Source organism: Culex quinquefasciatus, chromosome 3, assembly GCF_015732765.1.
Source record: "Culex quinquefasciatus strain JHB chromosome 3, VPISU_Cqui_1.0_pri_paternal, whole genome shotgun sequence".
NCBI lineage: Eukaryota > Metazoa > Arthropoda > Insecta > Diptera > Culicidae > Culex > Culex quinquefasciatus.
Window position 1 is genome coordinate 78,653,348 of NC_051863.1, and position 23,691 is coordinate 78,677,038.

The 23,691-nt window shown below is 37.3% G+C and overlaps 2 protein-coding genes across 4 annotated transcripts in view; one reads left to right on the forward strand and one right to left on the reverse strand.

Annotated features, from left to right (window-relative positions):
* The first annotated feature begins 948 nt into the window (after window positions 1-948).
* Window positions 949-23,691, forward strand: part of LOC6040821 — a 40,422-nt gene continuing 17,679 nt past the window's right edge. Inside the window, exons 1-2 of one of the 3 annotated variants that reach the window (XM_038263079.1) lie at window positions 949-971; window positions 12,240-13,073. In XM_038263079.1, the coding sequence (XP_038119007.1) occupies window positions 12,541-13,073 (533 nt within the window). In that variant the 5' untranslated portion in view covers window positions 949-971; window positions 12,240-12,540. Of the gene's footprint in view, window positions 972-999; window positions 1,383-12,239; window positions 13,074-23,691 lie in introns of those variants that run through there. The other 2 variants (XM_038263077.1, XM_038263078.1) reach the window with 2 other exon arrangements.
* LOC6040822 (cytochrome P450 6d3) lies at window positions 21,247-22,973 on the reverse strand. Its single transcript, XM_001850110.2, is given in 3 exon segments — window positions 21,247-21,577; window positions 21,642-22,177; window positions 22,179-22,973. Coding segments are annotated over 3 exon segments (1,464 nt in total). The 5' UTR covers window positions 22,943-22,973; the 3' UTR covers window positions 21,247-21,413.

Consider the following 23,691-nt stretch of genomic DNA (forward strand, 5'->3'; position numbering starts at 1 on the left):
TTTTTCATGAATGTGAGCCATCAAGTAGACCTTAAACGTAAATTGATGTGCAAATTTTGCGAAAAATTATTGGCCCATCCCCCGACAATAAATGGGTGTGAAAAATTTAACCTCGCGGTACACCCAATGATGGGCGTTTCTAAATGGCCTCAAGTGTGCCAAGCGACGCGACATTATGTGGGTCATAAATAAAGTAAAGCTGTGGGGTGGGTTGGGGTAGGTTGGGCGGTGCAGGGCTGGCCCTCTAATAGAGACATCTTTCACCGTTTTGCCTTACGTTGGCAATTTTGAAATCTCGTTAACGGTGCTGGGTATGGAAGCTGGCAAAAGCGCGTACAAAAAGAACGCCTGGCCAGCCAGGAGGGCATAACGAAGTATACGATGTTTTGATCATCGTCGTGTCGGGAACGAGAGCAGCACAGTTTTGTGGGGTCGACGTGGCATAGTGGGTTAATAGACAAGAAAAAATAGGATTTGTGGAAAGGAAAATGGAAACTGGAGAAAAGCCATGCTACTTCTGAGGTGGAATGCCTATGCCACTATGAATTAAATTTGTTAATATTTTGGACATTTGCATAGAATGATTTTTTTTAATTGGAATTTTGCGTTGCCTAACGATTAAATCATTATTAAAAAAAAATTGCCCAATATAAAATATACCAACCCACTGTTCAACCAGCCTGCATCCTCAAATCGACAATGACTTCCAAAAGCATACCGGGGATGCATCGGGACACATGACAACACAGGGGCAGTGTTTTGCGCTGAAACGGAACGGATCACAACACGCGCCGAGGCGCATGTTCCACGCCGAAAACCTTCGAATAAAGCGGAGAAAGAGTCGACTTTCCATCAGTTATCACCGGAACGCTGAGCGGTGATAAAACCCAAAGCCAGTCGGCGGCATCGTCATCATCTGCACAGATTTGCCGATGCAACAACATCCCGGAGGAGGTGGCGGTCCGGAACACGTGAGCTTGGTCGCAATCGGGTCTTTGTTTATCAGCCATCGTCGTCGTCGAGATTCCATGCGAAAGAGAAAATGAGAGCGATTCTGTCAGGATTTGCTCTGTTTTGGCGAGGACCTCTCTCGTGCATTTATAAAACATCCTTGCAACGCCACGTTGAGCTTCAGTTCGTCGCGAGAGCTCCAACCGTTCGTGTGTTTGGATAACGAGGCATCCCCTCAGTGAAGATTCTTGCAAAGGGCGACATCAAAGCGGTTGGTGAACAAAAGTAGACGTTTTGTTGGAGTCCGGTAGCAACAGCACAAGAAGACCAGCTTAGACAAAAAGGAGTACAATAAAGTGGACAGTCTTATTCGATTCAATTCCATATGTTGAACAATCAAGGATAACATACGCGCGCACAAACACACACACGTAAGAACTTGTGGGCAGTGATTGGATCTAACGCACCGGATTGGGTATCACTCTGTGGAGACTATTGGAGACTCGGAGGAACAAGAGTTGAAGCTTTTGTTGCTCTATTACGAATCACAGAGTTAATCTCTGCTGGGGATCGGCAGTGATTGAGTCGGGACTGGAAGGAGCAGGGTGTAATCAGTGAAGTGTGTCAGTGTGAAACAATCAAATCGTGTACTGAATGACGTTCTTGGAAAAAAGAAGAGAATCTATTGATGCAGTGATAATGAGTTCAGCACTGTGATGTCGATTGTAATCTTGTTAAGGAATTTAATTGGTTGATTGTTGGTGAAAGAAGTTTTTTTGTCAAACGAGAACTGACACAGAGTATTCAGGTTCATTTGATCAGTTTTCTGGAAAAAAGTTACTTAATCCACCTTTAGGTGGTTGGTGCCTTCCTCACACTCATAAAGTGAATGCAAGGCCTCAAAAAAGTCTAAAATAACACTGAAGTGCTTAGAATTTTTGATAGGGTTGACAGATTTTCAAAAATTTGAGTTCGTTGGAAAGGTCTCTTGAATACTCATCCAACGATGGGTCGCATGATGGATTCGGACATCATTTTTATCAAAATATCTAAGATCCGACCTCTAAGAAATGTACAAAGTACACTTAAGTGCTTATTACTTTTGATAGGGATGTCAGTTTTTCGTTCTTTTTGACTCTTTCGAAAGGTCTTTTGATAACATGTCCAACGATTGGTCGCATGAGAGATCCGAACAATGTTTTCATCAAAATATCTGAGATCCGGCCTCAAAAAAGTGTATAAATAACACTTAACAATTACTTTCGATAGGGTAGTCAGACTTTCAATGTTTTGAGCTCGTTGGAAAAGTCTTTTAAATACTTTTCTAATTTTGCAATTATTTTGATCAACATCCAACTACCCAGACAGACATTTGCTCAGAATTTGATTCTGAGTCGATATGTTTGCTTGAAGTTGGGTATACGATGTCAAATAACGAAGTTCGTTTTTCGAGTGATATTATAGCCTTTCCTCATTGAGGTGAGGAAGGCAAAACTTGCAGTGTGAAATATTGGATAATACCATTTTCCGCCAACTCACACAACATTGAAAAAGGTTTTCCCGACTCCTCTTTGATTCTCTTGAAACATTAAAATTGGTTTGGGCTCTGGCCACGAATCCGTGGTTTATTGTTCGATATCTTGTGACGGGGGCTGCAAATATTTCTGGATTTTCACTTAAACTTAACTTTAAAATTGGTAGTTAAACCTCACGCCCATTTCGTGTTACTCAATAGTAAAACAAAATTCCAGTGTGTATCGATTTCTACAAAGTTGTAAAGCAGAAAAAAAAACAAAAACAAGATGGTTTGCTTAAGTATACGGTTTTCTTGCATCCTTCATGAGCTAGGTACCATCCGTAAACAACGTGGACCCCTTACGAGGAAAGGGGGGTTTGGTGACTGTCCCCGCTCCATATAAAACGATTTCTTTTCAATTGTTCACATGGGAAAGTTGGGAGTCTGGAATTCTCAAATGAAAAGTCCACTTGGTTTATGGACGCAAAACTTTGTTTTGAAATTGTAATGGTTTTGGTGAGTTTTGAAAAGTTTTCTAAAGTTTTCACATCCGTGAGTAAGATTTTTTTCTAGTACATGAATTGCAAAAATAGGAATAAGCCAGATTTGATTGTATTTTGAAGAGAAGGTTTTGGGATTTTAATTATTTGTTTGCAATAAAGGTATACTTAGGAAATCGTTGACTTTTTGGTCCAACATTGTCAAACGTACGTTCTCAATCCTGTAACAATCTGATTGTAAAATTTGTCAAACTTTGTTGTAGACTGTACATAAAGTGATGAATAAAAAATTATAGCGATAGTTCTTGTGATTTAAAAGATACTAAAATGCCTGTAACAAATCTTGGAGCAAAATCTCTGATCGATGTGCTTCGTTACAAAAAAACCTAGTTGCAGCAAATTTGATTATTTTTATAATCTCAAATGATATTGGAGTTCAAAAAAATTCAGAAAAGTGTACCAATAAATGTTTGCATTTTAATAAATATGTATTTATGTGTAATTTATAAATTCGTCTTTTTCAAAAATTTATTTAGCTTCCTGATTTGCAAACACTAAATATTACACCCGCAGTAGGACAGAGCCATCCAAGATTACAGTATGGCCCATAAACAAATGCAACATTGTAATTAGGTGAAAATCGGGCCTACTTTAACTATTTATGATGTATGTAGCATGAGCACATGTTAAATAGGTTCCAAACAAAAAAATAATGCATTGAAAACCTTTCCTTTAGCAATGGAAAATGTTACACCAAATTGAAACTTATAATTTGCCAATTTGCCTCTAACCCCAAGCCATATAAAGGATAATTGACTTTTTTATGTTGTTCGATCCGGAATTCCCGAAAAAATATTTCCCGTTTCCCGGGAATTTTGTACATTTCCAGGGAATTCCCAAAATTCAAGTGAAAGCATACATTTTCTTAACTATTTGGCGCCAAGGTTTCGAAAATTTGCAAAAAAAATATAGTGAGGGAACATAATATAATTTTATTCAATTCAATTTACTGTTTATATTTAGCTAATTAGTTCGTCTGAAAATTTCATGCAACGATTTATTTCAGTTAACATTAATTTCTGAAGCAACTGGGAGTAGATCTTGCTTATTTGTTAGACAGCAATAATTACAGGAAGTATTTCTTCGTTTTTGTTTACCGCGACTAACTTGGATGAAAATTTAATTGGTATCATTAAATATTTCGAAGAGGGCTTTGCATTCAATATGAAGTTAAATATTAATTAATAATAATCAAATAACATTTCTCAACATAAAATATTGATGATTATGTTTTGGATTTGAAAGCTAGCATGTAAAATAAGTAAATTTTATATATTTTCTTGCAGTTGTATGGTTTTTACTAGCATTCAAGCCATTAATTTATCCACACACGTGTGTTTTGAAATAGAAATTAAAATAAATAAAATGTTTGAAGAAATAGTTTTGAGACAATTTTCCAAGGTACAGAATAAACTGCCGTTCACATAATTTTTATTTATTTATTATTGATACCAACAAAATTGTCAAAACATCGAGTGCAAATATAAGAATATTTTCAGATTTTTAAATCTGACCTTACATTTGAAAACTGCCTAAAATGCTTTTATAGCGAAATTGGGGTTAAATGGACCCTAGATGATTTTGCGGTGCATTTTCATGAAAAAATGATGAAAAATGGGGAATTGGGACAAAATGGACCCTTTGCCGTTTCGTGCGGTAGATGAAACTATCACCAATCGATTCCCGGGTTGTTTTACAAAAGAGACACTACACTAGTTTTCGTACCAAGGAACCAGCCGCGTTCAATTAAGTCCGATTTTGGGTCCGATTTCGCCCCCTGTGCGTTGGGTTTCCTTCAGAGCCATCGACTTAGGTTTTAAGTTATTAATTTATTTTTACCAAATTGCTTAAAATGATAACCCAAATCTCACATTTCTCAAAAATGACAATTTTTCACAAAATTTGAAAACTTTTTCGATTGGGCGTATTTAAAAGACGCTTCTATTGATGGTTCTGACACAGGTTTAAGTATTTTAAATGGTTCCGTTTTTTTAATTTAAGGTATTTAATTAAGGTCAATTTTGTACCAAAAAGACATTCAGTATAGTGCTCACCTGTACCCAGTCTTGGTGAACTGCTAATATCTGTCATGAAAACATACTAAACTAACACCATAGGGTAGAGGATCCAGTTTTCACCCTGCTCCAGTTTTCACCCACCTACTGGATTCAATCTGTATTTAGCAAACTTATACAATTTTTTGGTTGAATTTATTATGCAGGTTTATATATTGATTCATTTCTAGCTTTAATTGAAACTTTCTAATTCACCTAGGTCAAACGTGGTAAGAGTTTACTGGTATATAAGAGAACAACTTGAGCAGAGGATAGAATAGTAGTTACACAATTTCACAATATAAATATGAAATAGCACATGTGCTATAATATTTTTATTTAAAAGGTACTCGAAGTTTTCTATTGAGTCAATTTGGGAGCAAACGACCCATAGGGTTTCCCTAATAAAATCAACAACAACATGGAGCAAATTGTAATTGTGTGGCCTTAGCTTGAGTGAATGGACACATGGTAGAACGAATTTTGATTCAGTCATATTTTTATGAGTGAGAACATGTTTTGCTTTTAGTCTGTTAAAAAAAACTCCAAGAGTTTTTTGAACCTCAAATTATTTTTCGACAAAATATGTGCCCATCAATGAAATTATGCTTTGGAAACATTTAGTCTATCAATAAGAGACTATATTTGCTTAGCTTTGTGTCATAATTTCTTTTGATTTGTTAATTTTTGTCGTGGGCGAAAACTAGTTCCAAGGGTGTGCGAAAATTGGATTTAGGGTGGCGAAAATAGGCACTTCAGAGCACTTTATTAAAACGCAAAATTTCAACAAAAATAAACTTGTTAATGATAAAAACCTTGTGAAAACTTTTAATCAAATAGTTTGTCAACGTTCTTCAAAAAATAGAACCGAAAACCATAAATTGGCATTAAAATCTCGTCAAATTTCCTAGATTCCCATTATAAGGTGGGCGATTTCTGGGTCTGGCTCTACCCTAATAAATTCAAAAATTAGTTTGTTAAATACATTTCAGAACGGCACCACACTTCTGTGGAAAATGCATATGTCACCTCGCCGAGATATCTTATTTGAAAAAAATCTAGGACTTTATAGGCATGTAAGTGTTTGACAGCATCTCTATAAATTTGTACATTATGAATATAACCTATTTTGCATCTTCGCAACGTTGCTATTGCAACATTGTTTCATTTTCTTTTGAATAAGAGATCTGTAGATAAATCGTATCAAAGAAAAGCAAAATATGGCATTTGCAGTGCTCAGAGCAAAAATCAACTTCCTCCCATTGATGAAGAGACTCTCACGTTGCCATTTAACCTCAACTTTTTCAAGAGTTGAACAAAAAAAAACTGTCTCAACTTCAAGTGCAACTCAGAATATCTTGTACTATATACGAAAAACAGCATACAAGGAGGGTGACTGGAGCTTGTTTTGGCAAATTTGCATTTTTTAAAGATTTTTTTACACGTTGTTTTCAAAAATGGAAATGTTGATTGAATCTATCCAATATCATAACATAATATCTGTCTGATTTTCATCAATATATAAGACCAACACTCACCTCCTCTACCCTGCTCACCACAAGCAATCTGTGCGACAGAATTCTTTCGATTCCCGCACGAGTTGTTGCCCAAGTCGGGAAAGTTGTTTTTGTGCCCTCGTGACATTTTGAGCACCTTTAAGGATCTTGTCGTCTTGCGTTCTACCATATGAAAAGCGGAAGCAAATGTGTGTCTTTGCATGAAGTTTGAAGTATAAAATGGGAGAGTGATTTTTTTTATTAGTTTTGTGTCCCAATTTTTAACGATCAGAAAACATTTCTTTTCTGAAAAGTTTTTTTAAATTGCATTTTTGCACTTTTCTTAAAAATAAGCCCACTATCCCCTACACAGAAAAAAATAATGCAAATTTGGAAGCTGTAATTTTGGAAGGTTGAATATTACCTCTTTTATGATGTAATTTTACCTCAATTTAGACTGAAAAAGTGACATTACACCAGAAAAGTGGTAAAATTACAAATTTCCAGAGGTAAAATTACACCTTTTTCTGACATAAAAGATGTAACCCTTCCCAGATGTAATATTACCATGATTTTTTTTCTGTGTACATTATGCATCTTATTCTGTTAGTATCATCCTACACGAGAGGTGTCCCATTAGGGAGCATGTTATTCTCCAAAGAAACATAGCCAAACTTTGTTCCGTCATTGTTAGAGAGATGCATTGTAGAAAAAGTTCGTAATTTGATACAGCAGTAGTGATAGCTGACAGTGTCCACCGCCCTAGAGTAGTTTGCCCAGCAGATAATGCAAAGTTTGAAAATGAATCTTTTTTATTCTTGAAACATTGGACTCTTTGCATTTTTTCTTGTACAACGGTAATCTCAAAGTCTAATTATAATTACAAGCAAAATGAACGGCAAATACAATTTCCATTTCAATCTATTAGACCATGCCCAGCACCGTGGGAAAATCGTATCTCCATGGACCATTTCTTGAGCAGTTGTAAAATTTAAATCAGTCACATTTACATTCCAAATGTCCTTTGTCTAGCGTTTGTCTTTGGAGGATTACACCACTTGGAAGGGACGGGTTTTTGTTTCAACTCGTTGAACGCTCTGCGTTGTGGTTTGCGTTTTCAATTAATTTTAATTGAAGTGTTGGGTTTAAAACATGACATTCTCAACTAATCGGTGTTTCAGTCTCTAATTTGATGCAAAGGCCATGTAAATGTGGTTTAGTCAATGTTTGGAATGTGACACTTTAAATGTTCTCAAAATGATTCAATATTAAATTCTTTGATTTAAACGGCAAATCAGCTGAATAATTGATTTGCGTTTCACTCACCGTGAATGCTCTACGCTGAATTTATGAATACCAATTTGTGGTTAGTAGATTCAATAAAGCCCTGCTCCAATGCTAAAACTAGAGTAAAGCTCTGGTCCTTTGTCTGAAATATTGCGCTATTACGGAGCAAAGCCATCACGGCAATTCATCATTTGCTAATCTGTTAGATACTTATCACCGACAGGCACATTTCACTAACGAAATGGCTCTCACTGGAAATTGCCTTCAAGAGCGCTAAGATGAGATGTTGTGAAATTATTCTGAACGGATGAACACTTCTAATTCCTATGTTTCGGGTGATTTTTTGTAACTTTAAATTTATGTTTTTTTTATCACAGCTGAAAAGAACTCCAAAACTGTGTTATGCACTTGAAAAAACATATATCTTTATTTTCTACAAAAAAAAAATAAATAAATTATATTGATTATTTAAGTTTATATTATTTTATATTTATATTCTATTTCTGATTCTTCTGATGATTTTTTTAAAGTGTCAGCACATAAAGTTATTATTTTACTTGAAGGAACTGTGTTAAGCAGCTACATTTGTGCTGATTTGCATACCTTTTCTTCTGCCCCAATAACTTTGTTAACAAGGACCAACTTGGAACAGATTTCCCCGTAAATCACTTCCAACTAATCACTAATGAAAACCCCATCCAGAACTCCTTTCTCGTATAATGACCAACCAAACAAAACTGTTGGCAAATTAATTCAGCCGAAAAATTAACAAACAGAACCCCTGTCAGCCTCCTAACTTTGATAGCGTTAACCCTCTCCCGCCTCCCCAGACTTGAGATTCAATTATGCAAATATTTTACCCATCGCAAAAACAAATTATCCTGTTTGTGTTTTTCACCCAGTGAGCGAGCTTATTCTTGCCTTCCTGCACAAACACACACACACGCAAAACTCATACACGCGCAGCTGCTGGTTATACTTCACCACATTTTCGATTTAAATTTTACATTCAATTTCGCTCCTTTTCGTTCCGCCAAGTCACACCACCTCCCTTAATCATATCCTGGCACCTCATATTTTTAAGCGGAGGAAAAAAAATACATTTCTACACTCGTTTTCCTACGCAGACTGACTGGGGCACAGTGGGAAAGAGACCGTGGAAAAAGAATAATATATATAAAAAAAAACGAATATGAAATTAAAATGCACAAAAAAATTCAACATTATAAGACATAAGACAAGAGACATGAGAAACGAGACACGATTCATAAGAGACCTGAGCAATTCTCTACCAAAACCGGAAATGGATTTTATTTGTATTTTTGGATTTGACTCAAAGTTTGTGGGGCCTTCCCTATGACCAAATAAGCTATTTTGTGTCATTGGTTCACCCATACAAGTCTCCATACAATTTTGGCTGCTGTCCATACAAAAATGGTATGTAAATAGTCAAACAGCTGTAACTTTTGAGTGTATTTTTTGATCAATTTGGTGTCTTCGGCAAAGTTGTAGGTATTGTTGAGGACTTTTGAGAAAAAAATAGGTACACGGAAAAAAAATTGCAGATTTTTTTATCAACTTTTTTTTTACTAAAACTTAATTTCCCAAAATATTTTTTTTTTAATTTTCGAGATTTTTTGATATGTTTTAGGGGACAAAAATCTGCAACTTTTGAGCCATAGAGAAACATGGTCAAAAAATCTGCCGCCGAGTTATGAACTTTTGAAAAAATAGTGATTTTTGGAAAAAATTGAAGTTTTATGCAAAAACAAGCTTAACAATATTTTTTAATGCAAAATTGAATTTGCAATCGAAAAGTACTTTACAGATTTTTTGATAAAGGGCTCCATTTTCAAGATATAGACAACGAAAGTTTAATTTTAGCGAAATATTTGCAGTTTTTCAATTTTTAAAAATAGTGACCATGAGTGACCATTTTTAGAAATATTTTTTTTGAAAGGTTCAGAAAATTTGCTATAAAATTGTCTAAGAGACATTGAAGATTGGACCTCGGGTTGCTGAGATAGCTCAGCAACTAATGGTCCGATTTTCAATGTTAATGCATGAAATATTCGTGAAATTTTTCGATCTCTTCGAAAAAAATATTTTGAAAATTTTTAAATCAAGACTAGCATTTTAAATGGGCGTAATTTTCAATGTTTGGCCCTTTTAAAATGTTAGTCTTGATTTAAAAGTTTTCGGATTTTTTCCCCTAAAACATATCAAAAAATCTCGAAAATCAAAAAATACGTATTTTGGGAAAATGAGTTTTAGTAAAAAAAAAGTTGATAAAAAAATCTGCAAATTTTTTTGTCCATGTACTTATTTTTTCTCAAAAGTCCTCATTAATACCTACAACTTTGCCGAAGACACCAAATTGATCAGAAAATTCACTCAAAAGTTACAGCTGTTTGAATATTTACATACCATTTTTGTATGGACAGCCTCCAAAATTGTATGGAGACTTGTATGGGTGAACCAATGACGCAAAATAGCATATTTGGTCATAGGGAAGGCCCCCACAAAGTTTAAGTCAAATAAAAAAATACAAAAAATAAAAATGGTCGAAATCGGCCGATTTCGTAGAGAGTTGCTCACTTGAGAAATATGAAAAATATAAAAAATATAAAAATAAACGGGAGGGACATGAGAGGTTGAGTGACATGACACAATGAGAAACAAGACAGATATGAGAGACATATTAGTCATTTTAGACATGAGTGGCATTAGAGACGTGAGAGACAAGATAGTCAGGCATGAAAGATAGGAGGGACATGGGAGACATGAGAGACATGTAATACATGAGAGTCATGGCAGGCATTAGAAACATGAGAGTTTTGTCAGACATGAAAGACTTGAGAAACAAGAGCGACATGAGAGACATGAAAGACTTCTTTTAAAATTGACTGTTTGCAAGTACATCCTGATGATATTACTACATATACAACTTATTGTATGTTTTTTGCCTGCTACAACAAAAATGATATGCTTCTATGTGTCCGGATTTCGAATCATGACGTTATTAGACATTTAAGACGTTAAAGGCATACTAAAAATGTTAGATATGGAATACATAACAGACATGAGAATCATAGTAACACGAGAAACATGAGAAACGAGAAAGATATGAAAGACTTGAACGACATAAGCAACATGAAAGACATGAGAGAACTGAGAAACATATCGACGTCGTCGTACTATCTTGTCGCACCCGCCATTTTGACGTTCCGAGAAAAACGCGTTTTTTTTACCTTGAATATTCAAAAACGAGAGCACGCAATGTAAACAATAACAAACACGTTTTGTTTGGCTCACCATTCTGTGCATTGTCCCAAAGTTTGGTTGAAGTTGGTTGCTGGAGTCCCGAGTTATAATTACAAATGTTTACGGTAGTCTAGCTTGTACGTGCGACAAACGCATCCTGACTTTCCTGGCCTGAAATCCCTTTGGCTTTTGTCGCACTTACATCAATTTTCATGAAGTGACAAGATAGCACGACAAGATTGAAACTACTTTCATTTGTAAAGTGACAAAAATGCACGGAGTTTTTTCGGTTTTTGTTGAATATCTCAGGATTGAAATCGAATTTTGGGGATCTGTGTCGGTCTAAAGGTGAGGCATTGTGAGCTGCACAAAATGGCGTTCTTAACTCAATTTGGCCCAAAATGCACGTACGACAAGTTAGCACGATGGCGACGATATGAGACATTTTAGACATTTTTGACATGAGAAAAAAGACACGAGAGAAACGGTGACGTGAGAGGCATGAGAGATATTATATGAGTGACGTAGAAGACAAAAGATACTTAAGAAATATGGGATGACAATGAGGAATAAGGGATGAGCAGTTAGTAATGGAGAATTGGAAAGTAATGGTTCAGGTGCACTCGTAAAGAAACATGAGTGTTACGTCAACTATGCGACAACAGAATGCGATGTTCCTTTTTCCGTTGCTAAAGCCACAGAATGGTACCCAAGTTTCCGCTGAATGCTACTATCATCATTTATTTTTTTCTGCCTGGAAAATTCATACATTCTCCCCCCGGGCGTCTGCCTGTGTGAATCAATCGGACCGCGCACTGGACTCACAATCCAGAGGTCGCCGGTTCGAATCCCGGGGCGGACGCAAAAAATTCTAAGTGTAAATATAGGTATTCGGTGCCCTCTCCCCGTGCCCATACCTTCACACTTAGGAGACCCGGGAGGCGGAGTCTTGTCGCAAAAAGAACGATACACGCCTGTGGATCCGTTGACGAAACCGCAAGGTTTAAGAGGGCCACATTATAAGGTGTTACGTCGATTCCGTTTTTTTTTCCGTTTTTTTTCATATTTGCATATCCCTCATTTTTCCTACCCCTTCTGCGATTCGTTACAGAGCGCGGAACGAGAGCTGACGCAAGGCATTATATTATGCTAACCGTACTGCAGCAGCAGCAACCTAAAGAGTGTGGGGTGAAACGGGACCACCTCTGACGACGACGCCATGAAAAGCCACCAAATTGATACTCACCAGGTGGAGCGAAAGCAGTGAAGCCACCAGCCAAAGGGCCAACCAACAAAACCACAAGGACCGGAGAAAAAAGCAGGAAGAACCGCTCGAAACCGAAAGTGTAAAATTGAGGAAGAATAAGTGAAATAAATTGCATTTGCCCATCGATTGGAAACACCCCGAAACCATGATGGGGGCAGGGTTGTTTCCGCTTCTGATCTACGTCGTGTCGTCCTGGGTGCTCCTGGGGGGTCCCGGACCGGCGTCAACGTTGGCCGCCGCAACCGTTACGAGTGTCGAAGATTTTATCGTGCTTAATAGTGCTTGTTATTACGAGAGCGATTACGTGAATGATAATTTGCGATTGCAAGATCTTGTCGCAGCCAGTGATGTGATAATAAAAGCATTCACCGGAGATGGCAATTACCTACGTCCTGGGTTGGTGGCTTCCGGCCGGGAACCAACGACGACCGGGCCGGGTGGTAGTGGCGGGAGGGAACAGTCGGAAAATCACCGCCTTAACGGAGGCAAAAGAAATCGTACCATCTCGGACGGATTCGCCCCGGAACAGGAGCACGGAAATGAAGAAAATGGAAATGCAAGTTCCATTAGCGAAGCGGATTTCGTTCTGCGGCTCGAGCCAACCATCGTCTACAAGGGAAACGAAGTTTACAAGAAGCTTAAGCTGATCAATTGGCAGCATTACGTCGTTATCAAAAGGTGAGTGTACTTACAGAGCATGTGAATGTGAGATGACCCGTATCTAAAGGGAAAGGTTTTCATGAATTTATGCTTTATTTTCATACATATTCCAGTAGGGAAACAGCATCTAACTCCAACGTGCCTCTAATGTTGCCATATCAACACTTAGACATTCAATAACAGCTCATAAAAAAGCGTTTTCAACTGAAATCAAGTGATAAAGAGCTTAATACAGGGATGCTCATTGTTTTGGAGGCCGGGCCAAATTTAAAGCTCAATTTAGCTTGCGGGACAGATTTACTAAATAATTTTAATTTAAAATACTGGAAAATACATCTATAAGTTGATTTTTTATTTATTTTTTAATAATTTTCGGTAATTACAAATAATAGTTTTGTATTTATAATTCAAAGTGATGACTTATAAACTGATCAATTTCAATAACGGGGTAATTTTAACTTTAAATCGAGTATGATTTATGAAAAATATTTTAGAGCTAGAATTTCAATGATTTTTTTTTCTGTTTGAGTATTAAGACACGGAATCCTGATTACAAGGACTATTGTATCGTGTTACCCATTTTTACTGTTATTAAGCATTTCCAGATCTATAACACAGTTCCTATTGAGAGGAAAAGTGCTGTTTCATCCAGATGCTGTAAACTCCATTCCTTGTGCCTTGTGCGCTATGTATCGCTAGAACCGCGGTGACAATTTTTCGTGTCATTTTTCAAGCTCTTCCCAGCAGCTATTATTTGCCGCGCGGGGTCTTGTAAAGACAATTGTCTTATTGCGGCGCTACTCTTGCGGTGTTCCTTTGCTCTGATCTGGACATTGCGACTGGACTGCAGTGCAATACCGATCGGCTGGGCATTATTTACATGCGAAGACACGAGGAAAGTATTTTGGGAAGAGGCGCAAAGGAATATCCCAAGATCGATCACATCGTCGCCATCGTGCTAACTTGTCGTACGTGCATTTTGGGCCAAATTGAGTTAAGAACGCCATTTTGTGCAGCTCACAATGCTTCACCTTTTGACCTTCACAGATCCCCAAAATTCGATTTCAATCCTGAGATATTCAACAAAAACCGAAAAAACTCCGTGCATTTTTGTCACTTTACATATGAAAGTAGTTTCAATCTTGTCGTGCTATCTTGTCACTCCATGAAAATTGATGTAAGTGCGACAAAAGGCCAAAGGGATTTCAGGCCAGGAAAGTCAGGATGCGTTTGTCGCACGTACAAGCTAGACTACCGTAAACATTTGTAATTAAAACTCGGGACTCCAGCAACCAACTTCAACCAAACTTTGGGACAATGCACAGAATGGTGAGCCAAACAAAACGTGTTTGTTATTGTGTACATTGCGTGCTCTCGTTTTTGAATATTCAAAGTCAAACATTAAAACGCGTTTTTCTCGTAACGTCAAAATGGCGGGTGCGACAAGATAGCACGACGACGTCGACATGCTTGAAGAGCACGTGAAGCAACCGTTTTATACTCATGCGGTTGCTGCTACCTCTAAACTTAAACCTAAGGCTGCCACCCTGAGAAGAACCCATGACTTTCAATGATAGAAAATGTTTTAAGCAACCGTAAAGTATTTTTCAAAGTTTATGTCACCCCCCCCCCCTTTCAAAGTTGGCCTGAATAATAAGGGGGCAAAAAAATATTTTTTCGAATGACTTGAAAATTTAAATGAAATTTAAAGTTTAATCAACTGAAAACTAGTTAAAATGCATTTTCCCGCGTTTATAATCATATTCAGCATGCTTGAACCAGGGATGGTATTTTCTCGTTTCCTCGCCGATGGCGAGGGCTTTTGGATATCGTCCCTCGCTCAAATCATCAAATTTTTGGCGTTCTCCCAAAACTGCATCAAGAGAGCGAAGCGAAAACGACGCCGATGAAATAGCGAGCAACGAACAAACCGATGCGTAAGAAGGAAAAAAATCTCTCACACAGCCAGTCCCCTCGCTCAAAAAGCAAGAGAAAGAGCAATCGTGAAATTCTCTCGCCCGTAAGCCTTGTAGAAATGAGTTCATTTGTGTGCGTGAGCTCCAGTGTATGTATACAGCAATTTTGTGTGCGTGCCTCTCCGGTTGGAACGATAGTTCCATCGGAGCCAGCGATAGAGTATTTCTTGTCGATGTGATGGGCTTTCGATATTCGCGATAGCAAGCCGACCATCACTCGGCTGTGAAAGAGAAGAGAAATTTTAAGAGACGAGGAACGCACCGAAATATGCATCAATTATAGTGCGATGGTGATGGTTTACCTACCCTGGCTTGAACTCCTTTGTGAACATTTTAAATTTTCATAAAACACCAATGTACAGTCCCACGAAAAGTTGATTTTTGCGATAAAAAAATCCGTCAATACCTCGGTATTTTCAAAACTAATGATTGGAAAGCAACTATACGCCTGTAAAATGCATTTTAAAACATTTTTATCATCCAAATGTTGAAACCTAGGCTTGTAATTTAAATTTTTATATTTTTATATATATATATTTTTTTTAAATTTGAACGTTTTATAAATATTTTCAAAAATGTTTGATGAAAGTTTTCACGATATTAATTAGTTTCATTCACATTGAACCGTGTAAAATTGTTTTAATTAAAAGGTTTTTTTTGACAAAATATGAGTGTCCTAAAATGGGGATCAATATACTTATAAGTAACAAGCTCTTCCCGCAAACTTCGTCCTGCCCTTTTTTGGTTTCGTGACGTTTCATGCTTGTTTGCTTATTCAGCCTCCTGTGATCCAAATTGATTTTACGTAACTTTTCCCATACAATCTACAGCTTTTCCGGAACCGGTTCCAGAGTGGCCAAAGTGTCAATTAATTAGCGTAAGAACCTTCCTTGGGCTTATACGAACCCAACGCAACAAAGAGCACCTCGATCCGACGCTCCGTATTGAACTGATTCGCGTTCGAACAAAACCGTCGAAATTTTTTATATATATAGATAAGCTTTTTATTAACAAAAATATATTAAAGACAAGATTAAAGATAAGCATAAAAATGTTTGGAATAAACCTTAATTTTTTTTAAAGCATAAAATCACTTTACAAGTGGTCAACGGGCCATTTTACGTGATCATTCAAAATGGGTCCGCGGGCCACAAAAAATCACCTCGCGAGCCACGTTTGGCCCACGGGTCATACTTTGGTCACCCCTGTCTTAATAGCAAGTGAGCAAGCAAGCAACAGTTTTTCTTATTTTGTTGGAATAGTGAAAATCAGCAAATTGGATGGAGTTAAGAGCAAGCTAACCTGCCAAATATATGAGAATTTCCTCTGGTAAACTTAGAAAGTGTCTCCCAACAATTATTTCTTATGTTTTGTAATCATGTTGATCAATTTTCTCAGTCATGAAATAGTGTCCGTCCAAATTGAAATCAATCTTATTTCCTTCATTGCTGACTGTCAACTATAGTAAATATTTAATCAAAATTTGATTGATTTTGCTCGAACTGTTTAAGATTGACTTATTAATGGTACGTTCGATTGAAGGCTAATTCCGCACTAAGTACCGCACTCATAGTCAGAGCTCTCAAAGTTTTTTTTAAAGAAACTCACGCTAGTTCCGCACGAGTTTTGCCGCCATTTTGGAACTCTTTTTTTTTCATTTCCATGCGAGTTCCATGCACACTGAAAAATGATGTTCGGTTGAACCAAAACTCTCACCATCGAATGCCGCGCCGGCTCTTCAAACGAACGTAACACTAGTATGGAAATCAATGCACAAATTATTACTTTTATACTCTTTTGTGTCGTTCTCCGCCAACACACACAGCAGTTGCCTCAACCCTTCTTTGATTTACGTGGAACTTTGCCCTGAGGGGTAAATGAGGACGTACTCAGAATTCCGCAAAAAAATATTTTTCATCGACATAAATACAAAAATATTTCAAAACTTCTGCCATTTTTCGTAACCTTATCTGGAATAACCAAAAGGGTATTTTTTTCATTTAGAACAATTAAATAATAATTTTAAAATTTCGCATTTTTGTAACTTTGCAGGGGTGATTTGGCGAAAAATTATCCATATTTTTTTCACAAAAACTCAAATATCGTGGATAACTATGATGCCCAGGGGTGACAAAAGTATGGCCCGTGGGCTAAACGTATCCCGCGGGTGATTTATTGTAGCCCGCAGACCCATTTTGAATGATCATGTTGATTGGCCCTTTGACGCCAAAAAAACAATTACAAAATGCCAAAATTTTTGTAATTGAAATACGCAACTTTTGGTACCCTAACATGTGTAGGTCATCGCTGAAATTTTCAAGTTAACGCAGTTTAAGTGAAAAAAAGTCGTTTTTTCCCGTTTTTGTCATTTTCAAAAAATCGTATCCCAGAGTAGTGAAAACATAACTCCACCATTTTTTTGATATGTTATGTGAAATTTTCCGAGGAATCCGACAAAAATATTTTAAAACATAGGCTCTTTGGTCCCGAGACCTTCAAAACAGCATTTTAAGTTTTCATACGACCTTTTGAAATGTTAAGCTAGATTTTTGAAACTTCTTACTATTTTTCCCTAATCACCTTTCTTTTGCGTCTAGGACAGCTAAAATCGGATGAAATGGCGCGGAGATATGTTTTTTTTTTTAAAAGTGGTTTTTGCGAAAATCGACGAAAATTGCCATTTTTTGGACCACCCTAACACGGCGTAGGTAACCCTGATGGCCAAACAAAAAAAAATACGGGTCTAATTATTTCTGCCAAGGAACCCCCAGAAAAATTTTGAGCCCGATCGGAGAACATTTTTTCGAATCATGCTGTTTTCGTGGGGAATTGCTGTATAAAAGTACAGAATCTATCTTCAATTCGGGCCCGCCATTCAAAAACTTAGAGCACCCCTGATATTTAATAGGGAGAGTGGGGAGACTTGATCCCCTTTTTGTATCGCACATAACTCTGTCAATTTCTCACAAAACTATGAAGTTTTTGCATGAATTGAAAGCTTAAACATTCAACTATGTTTGGCTGATCACCAGATAAACTCTTCGAATCATGCCAAGCGTTTTAAAAAAATATTTTAATCCGGCATTTTCAAAATGTTGGGGGTAATTTGATTCCCCTTACAACATTTTGAAGAAATGTTAAGGACAGTGTTTCTTATTCATCCAAACTTTTAATTTTCTATTAGTTACAGCAATTTCACATTAAACCTGTACGTTTGTGTTTAAAATATAACAAGTTTAGCATGCAAAATATTTAAAAACTTAAAATTTTCTTTTTTAGTCCAAAATTGAGCATGTTTACAAAAGCTGGTAATTTTTGTTTACATAACTTTTGAAAAATGTTTCAAACTGCAGTTAGTTATGTACAACTATACTAAAGGAAACTATGTACGAAACCCCAGCCCAATTATTTAATCTTGAGGCTGATTCCAGTGACTGTAAAAATGCAGGGATCAAGTCTCCCTAAACGCACTTTTTTAAACAATTGATTGTTAAAATAGCATGACGATAAATTTAACGTCAAATGCGTAAGGGTATTGGAGTTAATATGTTTAACAAACGATTCATGTATAAAAAATATTTTTTTGAATAATTTTTGAGTGTTTTCAATACTTATCAAAACAAAGAAAAAAGATCTCTTGGAAGTTTTTTGCAGCACTTTTTAGAAATATGTGTGTAAATCAATCCAAACATTTTTTAATTTTTTTCTTTGTTTTCTACAATGAGTTTTAGTCAATTTCGCACAACTTTCAAGAACAAAGCTAATTGTTTTACCCACATGCTGACGAGATACAGGCTTGGGATCAAGTGTCCCCGGGGATCGAGTCTCCCCACTCTCCCCTATAGATATCATTTTACCCTACACCAGCACTCTTCACGATAAAACCCAAGCTGTCGCAAATCCCTGAAATGTAGCGCGTCGCTTGATGGCGATCACCATAAATTTTGCACAATTGATATTCAATTAATCCTTAGAACATTGCACCCGGATTTGGGTCCCCGATCCGGTTCCACATGGTGGAATCTACTCTCTCCTAAACGCACTCATCCGGAACGGTCGAAACGGTTTATCCCTTTCACTGGTTCTCTGAAGCCAACAGAGGGGCAGTCCTCGTGTGCTAATTTTCCAACCTAACAAACTGGACACTCTTTGGCTGCTGGTTGATACTGTGTGAGGGTGAGCTGGAATTTGAAAGCAATTCCGTTAGCAACATGGAGCATAAATTTTCATGAAGTGTGGGTGTGCGGGCGCTTGTGTGCGGTTTTGCGCGGTGGTTCACCATTTGAGACTGGATGGGGCAAGGATCGCCACATAATAATTGAGCACGATTTTATGTGGCGCGAGCTAAAACGCACTTTGCAAGCAGACATCAAATATTCATAAAGCAAATAAAGTTAATTAATTAAAACGGTCACTGCTTTGTAACCGCGATGCAAACTCTGTCACAGCGTGAGCTACGGTGTGATGTACCTGATCCTGCTAGAACTAACTAATGAAAGAGTGAACCAATAATTACCGTGTGCACAATTACACTGGTCTACAGAAATACATTTGTTCCGTGCCTTAGCGTTATCGCTAAAACTTTACATTTCTACAATAAAACTTTACATTTCTAGAAATTAATTGAATTAAATTAAATAATAAGGAATATGCTGTTAATTGGATCAAATTACAAATAAATCTTTAATCAATGAAAAACTTAAATTATGAACAAAGATAGTGCTGCAGCAGACACTATGGAATTTTTTGTTGGACAGTGTTGTGAGTAGGTGTTTATAACTTGCCACGAGGACGCAGCATTGGGCGTCAACCGGGATTGTAGAGTCAGCGAAATGTGCACACATTAAACTACATATTTTATGCATGGTTCGGCATCGACAGTTTCATTGGCGGAATGTGGGAAACTTATACGCTATGAACTTTTTGTTAGAACAGGGGGAAAAGAGATTATTAGCAACTTTGATTTGTGATTGAATGCGAATTTTGACATTTGATATTGCATTATCTATTGCAGGGGTGACCAAAGTATGGCCCGCGGGCCAAACGTGGCCCGCGAGGTGATTTTTTATGGCCCGCGGACCCATTTTGAATGATCACGTAAAACGGCCCGTTGACCACTTGTAAAGTGATTTTATGCGATTTGAAAAGGGTTTAAATAAGGTTTATTCCAAACATTTTTATGCTTATCTTTTATATTTTTTGTAAATAAAGAGCTAATGACTTATCAGTATATTGATCCCCATTTTAGGACACTCGTATTTTGTCAAAAAAAAAAAACCTTTTAATTAAAACAATTTCACACGGTTCAATGTGAGTGAAACTAATAAATATCGTGAAAACTTTCATCAAACATTTATGAAAATATTTAAAAAAACGTTCAAATTTGAAAAATAAATAAATATAAAAATATAAAAATTTAAATTACAAGCCTAGGTTTCAACATTTGGAAGATAAAAGTGTTTTAAAATGCATTTTACAGGCGTACAGTTGCTTTCCAATCATTAGTTTTGAAAATACCGAGGTATTGACAGATTTTTTTTTCGCAAAAAAAAAACTTTTCGTGGGACTGTACATTGGTGTTTTATGAAAATTTAAAATGTTCACAAAGGAGTTCAAACATGCTGAATATGATTATAAACGCGGGAAAATGCATTTTAACTAGTTTTCAGTTGATTAAACTTTAAATTTCATTTAAATTTTCAAGTCATTCAAAAAAATATTTTTTTGCCCCCTGATTATTCTGGCCAACTTTGTAGGGGGGGGGGGCGACATAAACTTTGAAAAATATTTGCAACGGCCTAATGATTGCAGTTTAACTTTACGTTTGCTTAAAACATTTTCTATCATTGAAATTCTAGCTCTAAAAGATTTATCAATAGTCAAACTCGATTTTAAGATAAAATTACCCCGTTACATAAATTGATCAGTTCACAAGTCACCACTTTGAAATATAAATACAAAACTATTATTTGTAATTACCGAAAATGTTCAAAAAATAAATAAAAAATCAACTTATAAATGTATTTTCCAGTCTTTTAAACTAAAATTATTTAGTTAATCTGGCCCGCAAGCTCAATTGAGCTTTAAATTTGGCCCGGCCTCCAAAAACTTTGAGCACCCCTGATCTATTGGGTACTTCATGTGATAATAAGCCAAACTTACTTTGGTTTTGCCAAAGTATTGAAAAAAAAAAACAAATATGTGAACCCAAAGAATAGTTTTTGTGATACCGTTCGGTATAGTTTTAAAGCTGGTAATTTTGGCTCTTTGATCTACATTGATTTTTCTAAAAAAGACAATACAAAACGAAAACATCTTGCTTACGGATCGTGAATTAAAAAAAAACATTTATAGCTGTAAATACTATCCTAAATTCATAAATCTAGATGTTCCTCCGAGAAATCTTAAGCTTAATCCCGTCTTTTGGTCCGAGTGGAACTGATGACGGTGCAAACTCAATCCTCTGGCCATGTGTTGCTTCGAAAGAGAATTTAGATAGCAGCATCACCAGGGTGACTTTGGCAACGGTGATACCCATTTGTGTCGCTGTAATAAGATATAAAATGATTGTTTTTAATAACTCATTTAATTTTTATTTTTTTCAACCTACCAATACACTGACGTGGTCCGTCCCCAAACGGCGCATACGCGTCATCGTCGTAGTTCTTGGTTTCCTCGAAGAACCGCTCCGGCATATATTTTTCCGGTTCTGGGAAGTACCGTTCGTCCATCGCGTACGCCAACAGTGGAATAATCAGTTGAGTTCCCTTTCGAATGGTCATCTTTGAGTTGGGGACTCGATAGTCCTGGGTGCACTTTCGGTTCAAAATCGGCAATCCAGGGTATTTGCGAAGCGTTTCTTTAATACAAACGTCCAAATATCTCATTCCTTTCACGACATCATAATCAATTTGACCTCCGGAACGTTCGAGAGCCTCGTCAATTTCCGCAAGCAGCTGTTTCATAACCGCTGGATTGTGCGTTAGTTCGTGGAGGGTGAAGATTATGGTACCTCCAGTCGTTTCCGACCCAGCGATGTAGAACAGGTTTACGTTTGAAGCACACTCCACAATGCTCAAGGCTTCTCTGTCGCGATCTTCGTGGCGCAGATCAATCAGCGATTGAAAAAGTCTTTCCGGGTTACACCATCTTTTCGCGCAGCTCCAGCTGCTTCTTGACCAGTTCAACCATAAAGTCGGACACTTTTGGTGAAACGGAAGAAATCTTCGTCAGCTTTAGGATTCCAGGGCAGATAAACGTTGCGGCCGTGCGTAGATTGTTCGAGAAGCTATTCCGCACTAGCTCGCGACCAACGACGTAAAACGGATGGTCGGGATCGTTGATCGAGTCCATTTCGAAGCCAAACAACACCAAAGCAATAATATCAATCACGTACCGGGTACAAATCTCACGCAGCTCGACGATTTCTCCCCTGTCGGCATGCTCTGCCAGGTAACTTTCGAGCTTCTTTCCAACATCCAGCACCGTTGGCACCATGTTCCGAAGCTTACCTGTGCTAAAGTTCGGCGTCAACTTGTGTCGTACCTGTTTCCACGGCTTCAACGACGCCGAGAAGATGTTTGACGAAAACGATTTTTCATCGTGGTAAATTCCTCGATCGTGGAAACTTCCGAAGTCCGAGGTCATGATCTGTTTGGCCAGACTTGCATCGCGGACGAGGATCGCCGGCTGGAAGAACAGATAGATCCCTAACAGTTGCTCGGTTGATTTGCGGTACAGCTCACTGATGGCCACTCCAAAGCTCTGACGACGTTCGGCGACGGCGCGTAAATTTCCGTACGGAACTTCCGGCTTGAGGTGTGGAAGTCCGTATCGACTCCAGTACGAGAATATGTAGTAGAGTCCCAGGAACGTAACAAGCCCCAACAGAGCTATCGATAGCAGGAACATTCTGATGATGCTGAATTAGGCAACCTCTTCAGACGACTACCACTGGTAGAATGAGCATGATTACGGCAAAGATCGTGTATTCATGTAATGTCTTGTTCTGTTGCTTTGTTTGTATTGTTATTCTCGGTAGCTTATAATCTTTTGAGTGTACCTGTGAATTTGGAAGCCAGATCGTGTATTTTTTGGTTTATATTGTAGACAAAAGAGAGAAGTTCAAAGCGCTGAGAGAGTTTCTCTTACTCTCTTTGATCGCGAGCACATGGTTTTCATCAAATCGTGTTTATTCCTGTAAAAATCGACCGTTGAGAGAGATTATAAAAAAAGTATTAAAGTACACCAGTGGAGGTATGCCACGCTCCAAAAATGATTTTATTGTGATTATGACTATACGATTCAACAAAGTATTAGAGAGTCCCAACATTTTGTAATTGCTTTATTTTAAATTTAAAAGTTTCATGTGGGTAATTCTCTACCAACTCACACGAAATCGGGAAAAGTTGCCCCGACCCCTCTTCGATTTGCGTGAAACTTTGTCCTTAGGGGTAACTTTTATCCCTGATCACGAATCCGAGGTCCGTTTTTTGATATCTCGTGACGGAGGGGCGGTACCACCCCTTCTATTTTTGAACATGCGAAAAAAAAAGGTGTTTTTCAATCATTTGCAGCCTAAAACGGTGATGAGATAGAAATTTGGTGTCAAAGGGACTTTTATGTAAAATTGGACCCTTAAAACGTATTTTTCATTAAAA